Here is a 13,066-nt window from a genome sequence, read left to right as displayed (position 1 = left end):
ATAATTTTAATAGTGCCCTCATGAGGTATGTATTTAATATCCCTATATTGTATATGAGGAAACCAATGTTTAAAAAGGCTCTAAGTAACATGACTAATGTGACTAAGTGGTGGGATTGGGACTTTAACCCATCTCTACTTTTTGCAAGTCCAGCATTGCTTCCTTTTATCACAGTTACCTGTTTGTTGGAGCACTTTCTTTTTTTTAAAATTAAATTAAATTTTTTAATTTTTATTTAAAAAATATATTTTATTAATTATGCCATTACAGTTGTTCTATTTCCCCCCTTCATTTCCCTTTACCCTGCACACCCCCTCCTCCACCATTCCCCCCCCTTTAGTTTATGACCACATGTCTCAAGTTCTTTAGGTTCTGTATTTCCCATACTATTCTTGCCCTCCTCCCTATCTATTTTCTACCTACCATCTATGCTACTTATTTTCTGTACCTTCTCCCCCCTTCTCCTCCTCCCACTCCCTGTTGCTAACCCTCCAGGTGATCTTCATTTCTATGGTTCTGCTCCTGATCTAGCTGTCCTCTTAGTTTGCTTTTGTTTTAGGTATGGTTCTTAATAACTGTGAGTTTGCTGTCCTTTCACTGTTCACCTTTTTTATCTTCTTTTTCCTAGGTAAGTCCCTTTAACATTTCATATAATAAGGGCTTGGTGATGATGAACTCCTTGAATTTGGTCTTATCTGAGAAGCACTTTATCTGCCCTTCCATTCTAAATGAAAGCTTTGCTGGATAGATCAATCTTGGATGTAGGTCTTTGGATATCATGACTTGGAATACTTCTTTCCAGCCCCTTCTTTTTTTTTTAACTTTTTTTTAAACTTTTTTATTGATTATGCCATTTGCTCTATTCCCCCCCTCCATTCCCCTCCACCCTGCATACCCCTCCCCCACCATTTCCCCCTTTAGTTCATGAACACGTTTCTCAAATTCTTTAGATTCTGTATTTCCCCTACTATTCTTACCCTCCCCCCTATTTTCTATCTACTGTCTATGCTACTTATTTTCTGTACCTTCTCCCCCCTTCTCCTCCTCCCACTCCCCTGTTGCTAACCCTCCATGAGATCTTCATTTCTATGGTTCTGCTCCTGATCTAGCTGTCCTCTTAGTTTGCTTTTGTTTTAGGTGTGGTTGTTACTAACTGTGAGTTTGCTGTCCTTTCGCTGTTCATCTTTTTTATCTTCTTTTTCTTAGATAAGTCCCTTTACCATTTCATATAATAAGGGTTTGGTGATGATGAACTCCTTGAATTTAGTCTTATCTGAGAAGCACTTTATCTGTCCTTCCATTCTAAATGAAAACTTTGCTGGATAGAGCAATCTTGGTTGTAGGTCTTTGGTTTTCATGACTTGGAATACCTCTTTCCAGCCCCTTCTTGCCTGTAAGGTCTCTTTTGAGAAATCAGCTGACAGTCTGATGGGAACTCCTTTGTAGGTGACTGTCCCCTTAGCTCTTGCTGCTTCTAGGATTCTCTCCTTCATTTTAATCTTGGCTAATGTAATGATGATGTGCCTTGGTGTGTTCCTTCTTGGGTCCAACTTCTTTGGGACTCTCTGAGCTTCCTGGATTTCCTGGAAGTCTATTTCCTTTGCCAGTTTGGGGAAATTCTCCTTTATTATTTGTTCAAATAAGTTTTCCACTGGTGGCTGTGCCTTTCCCCCTTCGGATGTTGGAACGTTTAAAGATGTCCTTGAGGTTCCTAAGCCTCTCCTCATTTTTTTGAATTCTTGTTTCTTTATCCTTTTCTGTTTGGTCATTTTTTTCCTCCTTCTGGTCCACTCCTTTGATTTGAGTCCCAGTTTCCTTTCCATTACTATTGGTTTCCTGTGCATTTCCCTTCATTTTAATTAGGTTAGCCTTCATATGTTCCTCTAATTTGTGGCTAAAATCAACCAGTTCTGTGAGCATCCTGATCACCAGTGTTTTGAACTGTGCATCTGATAGGTTGGTGATTTCTTGTTTGCTTAGATTTATTGGCTCTGGGGCTCTGAGTTGTTCTTTAGCCATGTTTTGATCTGTTCATGCCGGTTTGGCTGAAGGGTTCATTGTTGTCAGACTTCTGTGTAGTTCAATTTTCTGTGGTTTGTCTGCATTTCTGTTGCTAAAACTTTGTTGTTTTTAAACTTAGTTGTGTGAGAAGGTGCAGTGCTTCTACCTACGCCTCCATCTTGGCGGAAGTCCTTGGAGCACTTTCTTAAAGACCATAGAATTCAGATTGTTTTATACTTCTGTGAGGACACGTCTGTTTGTCTTGGTATGAGTCCATAAATGTAATATATCTGTTTACACGTATTTTATTTTTACTCTTTAAAAAACATGCATGGTGCCCTGGCTGGCATGGCCCAGTTGGTTGGAGCATTGTGCCTCAAACCATAGGGTCCTGAGTTCGATCGCTGGTCAGTGCACAAGCCTAGGTTGCAAGTTCGGTTCCAGGTTTGGTTCCTGGTCAGGCACATATGGGAGGCAACCAGTCGATGTCTCTCCCTCTCTCTCCCCCTCTCTCCCTCCCTTTCCCTCTCTCTAAAATCAGAAAACATGACCTCTGTTGTGGATTTAAAAAAAATAACATGCATGAGACTTTTTTATCCATTTATTTACCACCATAATAACTTTTCATGGTGACAGCTGGTTATACTAAGTATGGTGATCACATAGTAAAGTATATAAATGTTGAATCACTCTTGTGCATTTGAAACTAATATAATATTGTATGCCAACTAAACTTTAATAAGAAATTTAAAATATATGCATGGCTCTTTTGTCCACATAATTAGAGACAGGTATATTTTCTTTAATTGAAAATCCGAAGGTAAATAGTGAAAGGATTGTGAAATGCTATATAGGAAATGCAAATAATATTAACTTTAAATGGAAATGAAAATGTTATTAATTCCTCTAAAAGTCATCTCAAATTCTATCGATTCCTTAGAGTATTGATAAGATGAGGTGGGTCAAAGTTGTGCTTTTCTGAAGCACAAATAGTAGAAATCTTCTTTATTTCTTCTGAGATGTAGGAAAAATTTTTAAATATTTTCTTTAAACAAATATATACAAGAATCTGAGCAGTAGAAATAGATTTTATCTTTCAAGAAATGGCTTCAGAACTGCAAAAGCAATCAATTTTGACTATTTTTAGCATTTAAAGGGTTTTCATATTTAACACATTTGTTTTTCTGGCATCTCGTTTAATGCTGCATTGAGCATATTGTTATCTTTATCAGTGCAAGGAGAATAATTAAATGCGACATAAAAAGTAAATAGTAGCCTTAAAAATAGAAAATTGTTATTAATATTTCTTTGGCAGAGGTCTTAGAAATCAACACTGTTTTCTTTTTTAGTAGTCTTCATTTTCACTTGATGGAGCCTTTTATTTTGTTTTCTCTATTCCATAAATACACAGTGATTGTGCCGTATAAAAGCAATTCTTCAGTAATAACAAGGATTTTTCTCTACTATAATGACTTCATCATTTGGAATTTTACTCTTTTATGCTAAAATAATTCCTTAATTGTTTTTCATGACCCATAGTTCTTATAATGAAGCAAAGAATGCTTTATGAGGGCGGATTGTATTGTAAAGAGAAGTATTCCAGGTGGTTATTTCTGGTTGTCAGCTGTGTTTCATACACTAAAGTAAGGATTCCTCTATTATCAACATTAGCATTGCACCAACATCTATAATCGACTTTAATGGTGAACAATGAGCAATCCTATGTATTAAACTTATATTTAGATATTATGACTAAAAACCACTCTTTTAAGTAAAACTATTTTCAATTATTGCCATAAGTAAATAAAGAAATTCGTAGAACCCAATTTCCTGGTGAGAAATACTAGACTTATAAAATTGCAAACTTACAGAAAATGAATCATATATCAGGTCATGATGGCCAAAAGATTTTAATTTAAGATAAACTAATTTATTTCTGAATTGTTCCTTGTTTTAACTGCTTCATATGTTACAAAGTGTTTAGTCTCTGTCCAAAAGTATAATAAACACATTTACTTGATTTTTTAAAATAATTAACAACGATATTAGAAACTAAAACTTCCTGGGTTTGATTCCTTGTCCTTTTACTAATAGCTATGTGAATGTGGGCAACTGTTTTAACCTGTCTCCATCTTAGTTTCTTTAAAATGCCAAGTAAACTTTAATACAAAAATTTTTTTAAGTTTAAAATTCTAATTAAAAAATTTTTTAAATAAAAATTTAAAATAGATGCATGGCCATCTGTAAAACAGATAATTGCACCTATTTCATGAGATTACTGTTCTTGTTACTATAAGAAGCTGGGGATTAATGAACCTGTTATTGGATCTGAGTGAGGGCAAGTGGCTCAGTAAATGATAATTGAATGAATGAGTGAATATGTAAGTATGTAATCAAATGATGAGACAGATTGAGAAAGGATAAAGCATGCAGAAGAAAAAAGCTTTATAATCTTTGTGAATGTCATTTAAACATATGTAATTAATGTGATTACACATGATAAACGAGAAAACACATATACTGTCTCAATTTATTAAATGTAATAATCATTATTTTGATTTTTCTCAGGCAGAAAAGGCCAGTGTGGTTCATTTATTGGATTTCCTAGGTCTGATTTTTCTAACAATGATTTGGGCTGTTTGTCCTCGAGATAGCTTGGCAATTTTGGGCCAGTGGTTACAGTCTAAATTGCAGGAGGTAAGTCCAAGACAATAATTTGAATTTGTAATGGCCAGTGGTGAGGACATTTTGATAGTACCATAAAGCAACAAATGCCAGAGGTGTTTTCACATATTATCATGAAACATGGGTACTAATTTAGAAGCTTATGTTCTCGCATTTTCAGGGGATATTCTTAATAATGAGTCTTCAAATTTGAGAATATTGCACCTCTCTAATGATGGAGGTAGATGGGTTAGTAGGGCTTAGCAGCTCTTGGCTTATACAGTTGTGTTTTCTTTTGGCATAGTTACAGTTCTACAGAGACGACCCAGTCACAAACCCTTCCTTTCCTTCTGTCACTGTACCTTCAAACTTTGCACTTCATTTTCTCATATTGACTGTGGTGTACTTACTGGATGACTCTGCACTCCCCCAAATGTTTGCATTTTGATGGGGACTCTTAAAACCTGAAACTTTTGTGGGTACAAGGTTGGCTGAGCTACTTTACCACCCTCACCTCCTCACTCCTAGTTAAACTAACATTGCCTGGGAAATATTGAAAGGACAGTCTTACCGGGTGTTCGTTGACTTTTGTTCTGTGTACTTGTGTATAACGATAATCATTTCATAAAATGTATTCTCTCATTTTGTTCAAAACACTACACTACTAAAAGTAGGTTCTGCACTCTTGATAATTACTTTGTTAACTGTGATTAATTATTTTATTTTACACATCTTTTTTCAAATATTTTGTCTTGTCCTGGGAGATTTAGTTATTTAGAAACAATCTGTTATTTGTTTATTTAATGATTTGTGGAGCACCCATCCGGGTGCCATCTGGGTGCTGTTTAAATCTAATGTGTAAAATTCTTTGAGACAAATGGCTTTTGAAATTGGATAACCAAGTCTTCATTGTTGCCATATCATTTGGCTTCATTTTTATTTAAATAAATGTTCTTAAAAGGAAAAAGAAGAAATGATTTTTGCTTAGGTTATATGATCTCATATTTTGAATTTTATTTCTGTTATGGTGTGTTGGGAAGTCAAAGGAGTTAATGTAGTTTTTTCTCTGTCAATAGATAGCTTTTCCTGTAATGGAATCAGAAGATTTGGTCATAAGAAAAATAAATTTTAGCTGTTTCTCTTTTGAAATACTTGATGAATCATGCTACTTTGGCATAAATCTTTAATTTAGTAACTAAATTGACAATAAAGTAGGTATTACTTCTCTTTGAATTCTTTTTCCCTAAGTCAAGTGTTCCCCCTAAATTTTGGTGAATTTGGGCAACTGTTTTAACTTGTCTCCATTTTAGTTTCCTTATCTATAAAATACAGGGTCCAACAGAAATAAGGCCTGCTTGAGTGTGGTTGGTAGGGTAATGATATGGGTGTAAAAGTTTATAGGTTTAATTTGAACATTTCACCTAAACTGTCATATGGTGTGCTTGAGTGTGACATTGTTATGTTACAGAATTTTATGCTTATGATTTTGTAATAAAAAGGGGCATTATTTGTGCTGGACTCTCTAGTTAAAGCCTTGCTTATTGTGATTAGAGGGCGGAGGGAAGGGCGTAGAATGAGGTCATTAAGGAAAGGGAGGTGCTGACATTTATCCACCAGAGAAAGGAAGAGAAGGAGAAAGAAGTAAGGGCCCTCATTTAACCATCGGGGAGCCCTATATTTGTAATCTTAAAGATCTGGGTATAATGTAGCAGGCCTCATAGAGCACTACCAGGCAGGGCTTTGAGAGCTATTCATAATAAATAATTATAGTAGCTAACATTTATGGAGTGCCTACCCTATGTTAGGCACTAGGATAAACAACATATCATAGATTGATTATGTGTAGGTGTTAAGAATACAGGCTCTGATCAGATGGACCTGTGTTTGAATTTAGACTCTTTAGACCTGAACTCTATAGGACCTGGGCAGGTTACTTCACTTATATAGATCTCAGTTTCTTCACCGTTATTTGAAATAATTATACTGATTAACTCAAAGCATTGTTCTGAAATGAATGATAAATTTAAAGCAGGGGTTCTTACCGTAAGCACTATTACTATTTTGGACTGGGTAATTCTTTATGGAGAGTTGGCCTGTGCATTGAAGGATGTGTATATAATAGCCTCTAACCACCTAGCTGCCTCCAAACAGCATCCTTCCTTCCTGCTGTGTTCCACCAGACAATCAAAACTGTGTCCAAATACTCATATTTCCAAATGTCTCCAGGAGACATAGGCACATCCCTTTGAGAACCACGGATTTAAAGCATTTAGCACAGCACCTGGCATAAAGTGAGGACTTAGTAAATAGCTATTATTATTGTTTATTTTATTCTCTCTGCAACATGTGGTGCTACTGGACTTAGCTGTTTCGGGTTGGCCCAACAGTTCATTTTTTGTGTAAGATGGCTCTGGTAGCTCTGAGTTGTCTATAACTTCATTCAAAACAATTTTGTTAGGTTGTATTGTGACAGCTGTCATATCAGCATGCATTAAAAAATCAAAATGGATGAATATTTGTTTAGCCATTTTAATACTGAAGTTGGAAGAAAATACACAATATTTTCAATAAATTATGCTTTATTATTTCAAGAAAGGTAAAAACAGCTGTAATGCAAAAAAGACTTGTGCAGTGTATGGAGAAGGTGCTGTGACTGATCAAATGTGTCAAAGGTGGTTTGCAAAGTTTCTTGCTGGACGATGATTCATGGTCGGGTAGACCAGTTAAAGTTGGTAGCGATCAAATCGAGACATTAATTGAGAACAATCAACATTATTATGCAGGAGATAGCTGACATACTCAGGATATCCAAATTAATGAAGTTATTGGTGATCGCTTCTCGGCCTTTTGGCTAAGATCAAGTGTAGTATCCGTTCTTATCAGTTTAATAAAGTTATTGGTGAAAATGAAAAATATGACTTCCATTTTATGGAAAAAAACAAAGGAATTTTTTTGCCAGCCCAATGATTGTTCCCAATGAACAGTTAGAATGTGTCAGCGTTTGGACTGGAATGAACATAAATCTTCTTTGAAAGCCAGTGTTTTAAATGAGTTATATTATCAGTAGATCGGATGGGACACCTGTAGATGAGTTGTGGAGAGTGAAGACACTGTATAATATAGATCAGCAACCTAAACGTTATTGAGGAGGAAGAGTTATATTTCATGGTCATGTGCTGTGGATCAGATTGATCACATTATTTCTAGCTATATCACTGACATGTACCTTTGAAAAATTGCTTCCCCAATTAATTTTCTCAAAAGTGCTGCCTATTAATCGATCCATTGCCTACAAAGTTTTAGTACTTACTGAAAATTAGAATTTAACTGGAAAGCAGTCACATAAATATTAGTAATTAGAAAAATTAAAGTTACCATATCTATTTGCATTTTAAAATTTAGGTTGGAAGTAAATTTCATTTTCCTAACTAATCAATACTTAGAAAAAAAGGAAATTAAGATAGTTTATCAAAGAATAAACATTCTGCTCTATGGTTAATTTTCCAATTAAAATAAATTCTCTAGTAGTATCACTGGCTATTATGTAGCCATATTTTTTCAGTTTTCTTTTAAAACTGAAAATCAAATGTTCTTTGGCCATAATACAAGACTGTATCAATAAGCTTTCTTATGGAATCTTCTACATAGTAGGTAGAGATTATAAATGGAAAAATAGAAGTACTCTATATGATAGACTCTCCAGAAGTTTGTAGGCATGATTTTATTTATTCTTTCTGTGTTTAAAGAACATTAATCTCTGGTGGGGGAAATAAATGTATGTCTTATACCATGTTGTTCTTTAAATGTCAATAATGGAGATTTTAAAAACTTCAGATAGTCCATGAAATTAATTTTAGAAACCTCATTTTGTTGTGAAATAACCTTAATGGAGCTTTTTTTTTTCTATTTCTTTTTAGTATTTGTTCAGTAGACCATACAGTAGAACTCTGGAGGCTGAGGCGGACAAAATTGGACTACAGATTGCTGCAAAGGTGAAATGTTCAGTAGCTGAGAACACAGTGTCCTTCACACAGTGAAAGATAACATGTGCATTGTCTTAATGAAGTTTGCGTGGACAGAGAATGAGAGTTGGATTGTATACAACTTTTCATTAATATCATTTTAAACCTGTGCCCTCTGGAGGCTAATGCTCTACTTATTTTACTTCTTTCCCTTGTTTTGCGGATCTAAGGAGGGTTTTTGAGTAAATAGGATGATACCTAGCTGTTTCTCCAGGCTGGGAGGAAGGTTTATCATATTGTAGATGTGATCCCGGATGAGCAAACAGAAGTTTTACCATTAAAATAAAGGGTAGAGCAGCAGGCTTACTTAGAGCTCTGTGTCTTTCAGGCTGTTTCTGTTACAGTAGATGCTTGTTTTTGCTAGCCACAGAGAGTAGCTCTAAGGATTCACCGTGAGTTAAGTTAGCTTCGTTCACGTCTACTTAACATGGCACTTTATGCCTGGTTGCTATTTTTAATCACCTGTGAAAATTGAGGGTTATTAGTTGTAGGATTTAACATTAGAAGCAAAATTGGATTTTTAAAAAATGAGTGGAAACAGTGCCATTTCACATATTAAGTTCAAATTGTATTTGATTCTTTGTTGAATTTTCAGTAGTTATTAAAAAGTCCTAACTGTTAAAAAAATCACTATTATATGAACTTCTCATTATGAGTTTTATGGGTTTAATTTCATAAGTCAAGATATTACTCACAATTGCATGTTACATGAGTAGAATAAGTAAATATCAGCTTGCGTAGATGAAGAGGTTCCTAGATGATGGCCCTCAGACCGGCTGTGCTGTGACTCTCCTCACGCCAGCGTCCCACAGCTCATGAAGTTTTCCCTGGGCAGGGTGTGTCCTGATCTAATGAACTCAGCACTGTTGGTGACAGTTATTTTTTTCTCCCCTGTACTCAGTGTCTCTATCATAAGTTTTAGAGGCTCTGTGGAATTTTGTTTCTGGTCTCCCTGTTTCCATAGTGGCCTTTTACTTACTTTTGAGCCAGTGTGATGTCATCATTGTAGCCTAGTAGTAAGTCTTGATGTCTAAGAACTTCTGTAATAGGTAGCTCAAGAATCTGTAGATGAGATGCCATGGTGCACCGGCATAAGGAGTTGTCTCCATCTCTCTTGTCTTTCAAATCTTGACTTGTCAATTTAGCTGCCTTCGCAAGAGAACTTGACAAGTTTTGGCTCTCTAGCTCTGTTAAACAGACAGTAGCTCTCCTTGGTCTCCTCTTTCTGTTCAGATTTCTTTTGAGTTCTGCTCATGTTCTGAGTCTCTTGCTGTTCACTGCTTAACATTTAAAAAACCCAGTGATTCCAATTCTGGAGTTTTGTCCAAAGAAACACAAAACACTAATTTGAAAGAATATATGCACCCCTATGGTCATTGCAGCATTATTTACAATAGCTAAGGTATGGGAGCAACATAAGTGCTCATCAAAAGATGAGTGGATAAAAAAGCTGTGGTACATATGCAATGGAAGATTACTCAGCCATAAAAAAGATTGAAATTTTACTGTTTGCATTGGCACAGATGGACCTAGAGGGTATTGTGCTCGGTAAAATAAGTCAGTCAGAGAAAGACAAATACCAAATGATTTCACTTATATGTGGAATCCAAAGAACAAAATAAATGAACAGATGAATTTGAAACTGACGCACATAGGTAAGAGAGAGAACTGGTGGTTGCCAGAGGGGCGTGGGCTGGGGAGCTGGGTGAAAGAGGTGAAGGGACTAAGAAGCACACATTGGTAGCTGTAAAATAGTCATGGTAAAGTAAGTAAAGCATAGGAAATACAGTCAATAATATTGTGATAGCTATGTGTGGTGCCAGTTGAGGTACTGAAAATATCGAGGGGAACAGTATGTAAAGTTCATGATTGCATAACTACTGAGCTGTACACCCGAAACCCATACGTAGTAAAAAAGACACGACAGACTTGTGGTACACAGGACGTCAGACTCAGTGCAGCGAGCTTCCCTTCTTTCTGGAATTTTGACTTCACTAGTCTTGGCTAAGTTGGCAACTCTTCTTACTTTTGAACATATATTATGTAGATTTTATCCAGATTTTCTACATTTTTTTTATGGGCACATCATCCTGCTACAAGTTACTCACTCTAACACTGCTAGAAGAGGGAGTTTCTAACTTAGTTGTTTTAATTGCTACCTAATCTTCTATAATATGGCTAATTCATTTAATTATGTACCTATTAATTGACATTTGGGTTGTTTTAAATTTTTTTATTATAATAATTCTGAAATAGGTGTCCTTATATACGTAGTTTCATGTTCCTTGGGATTTTATAGCTATAGTGGAGATTGCTGGCATTTTTATTTTTATTTTTAAAAGGTAGAACTCTCAATTATTTCAAAATGTTGATAGCAAGTCTTTCCAATGACATATCAGAATGCCCCTCTCCTTTTATACCTACATTAGAAAGATTTTAAGTCTCTTTAATTTTTATTAATTTGGACAAAAATGGAATCTGTTTGCTTTTAAATACTTGCATTTTCTCGTCTACTAGTAAAGTTGAGGATATTGTTTCATTTTTATTGGCTATTTTATTGCTTCTTTTGTAGATTGCCTTTATTATGCTTTTGCTGGGTAGATTTTAAAAGTGCATATTCTAGGCTTCACATTTGGAAATTCTGAATCAGTATTTAGATGATGAAGCTCTGAATCTGAATCAGTTTAGGCACCGCCAAGTGATTCTGATATCCAGGCAGGTTTGGGAATCACTGCTTTGAGTAATTACTACATGAATAATCATATGCCAGTTTTGTTTTTGGGTGACTTGGTAAGTATTATATTACTTTGATTATTTATAATATGCAAGCAATTAAAAAAAAACAAACGGCTATATCTGCCCTGGCTGGTATGGCTCAGTGGATTGAGTGCTGGCCTGTGAACCAAAGGGCCACCAGTTCGATTCCCAGTTAGGGCACATGCCTGGGTTGCAGGCCTGGTCCCCAGTGTGGGGTACATGAGAGGCAGCCACACATTTATGTTTTTCTTCCTCTCTTTCTCCTTCCTTTCCCCTCTCTCTAAAAATAAATAAATATAATCGTTTTTTTAAAAAAGGCTGTATCTGAATAGATAAAGCAATGACTTCATTTCTAAAGCAAACTAAATATTATATTGTGAACTAAGTGAACTTTTTGCCATTTGCGATATTATTTAGTTCAAAGGAGAAAACAGTATTGCTACAGATGTAAAGTTGTGAGTACATCGTGATACAGAGAATGTCTTTGTTATGGAGTACTTAGGATATAAATGCCATATGTGAATACAAGTATTTGTTTCCCATTAAAAGGGAGAAATAGTATAAAAGCCTCAAATAGTATATTTCTGCTACTGTTACTCTGTGATGTCACCTTTTTCAGGTAATGACATCATTATCTGCCGTTTAATATTTATTATGTGCCAGTAACATCCTTATTATTTTATAAGCATTGCCTGGTCTGATCTTTACACTAACTCTATAAACTAGTTATTTTTATTTTTTATTTTTCGATCTTATTTATTTATCTTTAGAGGGGAAGGGAAGGAGAGAAGGAGAGAAATATCAATGTATGGCTGCCTCTTGTGAGTCCCCTGCTGGGAACTGGCTTGCAACCCAGGCATGTGCCCTGGCTTGGAATCGAACTGTGATCGTGTGGTTCACAGGCCCACACTCAATCCACTGAGCTACACCAGCCAGGGCTCCATGAACTAGTTATTATTATGAGTGTTATCTGTATCTCACAGACAAAGGAACCGAAGCCCAGGTAGGTTAAGCCACTTCCTTGCTGACGAGAAGAGAGACAGAGACAAGGGACTTTGGTGTGGGATACATAGGTGTCTCCCATATTGGCCCCGACTGGGGATTGAACCTGCAACCTAGTCATGTGCCCTGACTGAGAATGCCCTCAACCCTTTGGTGTACAGGACAATGCTCCAGCCAGTTGACCCACACCAGCCAGGGCAAGAACAAACAGTTTTAAGTCTGATGAAATCCCAGGAACTTATACACTGATTTCTGGGGCGAGCTTCCTTCTGGTATGCTGCCTCACAAATTTCAGCCACACCTGCAGCTCCGAACTCCTGTTTCCTAACTTTTTAGCTCAGCTATCTCACTGTGCTCTGCTTAGAGGTTCTGTCTCCCTCTGCTGTGGTCAAGAAATTGTCCTAGGCGGAGAGCAGGGGCAAATCTGGGGATCACCTTAGGTGTTTCAAGGATTACATTTTTGTCCTACCTCTTGCCCAGCACCTGAAAATGTTTGCGTCATATAGATGTCCAGTTTTATAGATATTTATGGCAGGGGGAAAAGTCCAGTAATAGTCACTCTCTTGTGGGTGGAACTGTAAATCCTCAATTTTTGATTTGTGACTGTCCATATTTTATAA

At 36.1% G+C, this 13,066-nt stretch overlaps 1 protein-coding gene and 1 pseudogene across 9 annotated transcripts in view; both read left to right on the top strand.

The window, feature by feature from the left end:
- The window catches only part of OMA1 (OMA1 zinc metallopeptidase), a 61,149-nt gene that overhangs the window by 14,937 nt on the left and 33,146 nt on the right, over positions 1-13,066 (top strand). For 8 of the 9 annotated variants that reach the window (XM_037148523.2, XM_037148518.2, XM_037148522.2 and 5 more), the window contains exons 6-7: positions 4,570-4,698; positions 8,583-8,657. In XM_037148523.2, coding sequence (XP_037004418.2) covers positions 4,570-4,698; positions 8,583-8,657 — 204 coding nt within the window. The remainder of the gene's footprint in view (positions 1-4,569; positions 4,699-8,582; positions 8,658-13,066) is intronic. The other variant, XM_053655606.1, reaches the window with a different exon arrangement.
- On the top strand, positions 7,497-7,668 carry LOC119051659 (uncharacterized; annotated as a pseudogene).

The sequence above is a fragment of the Artibeus jamaicensis genome, unplaced genomic scaffold (genome assembly GCF_021234435.1).
Source record: "Artibeus jamaicensis isolate MK-2021 breed Jamaican fruit bat unplaced genomic scaffold, CSHL_Jam_final scaffold_1019, whole genome shotgun sequence".
Classification (NCBI taxonomy): Eukaryota; Metazoa; Chordata; class Mammalia; order Chiroptera; family Phyllostomidae; genus Artibeus; species Artibeus jamaicensis.
Note: the sequence above shows the minus strand (reverse complement) of the source record. Positions and strands in the feature narration are given on the sequence as shown.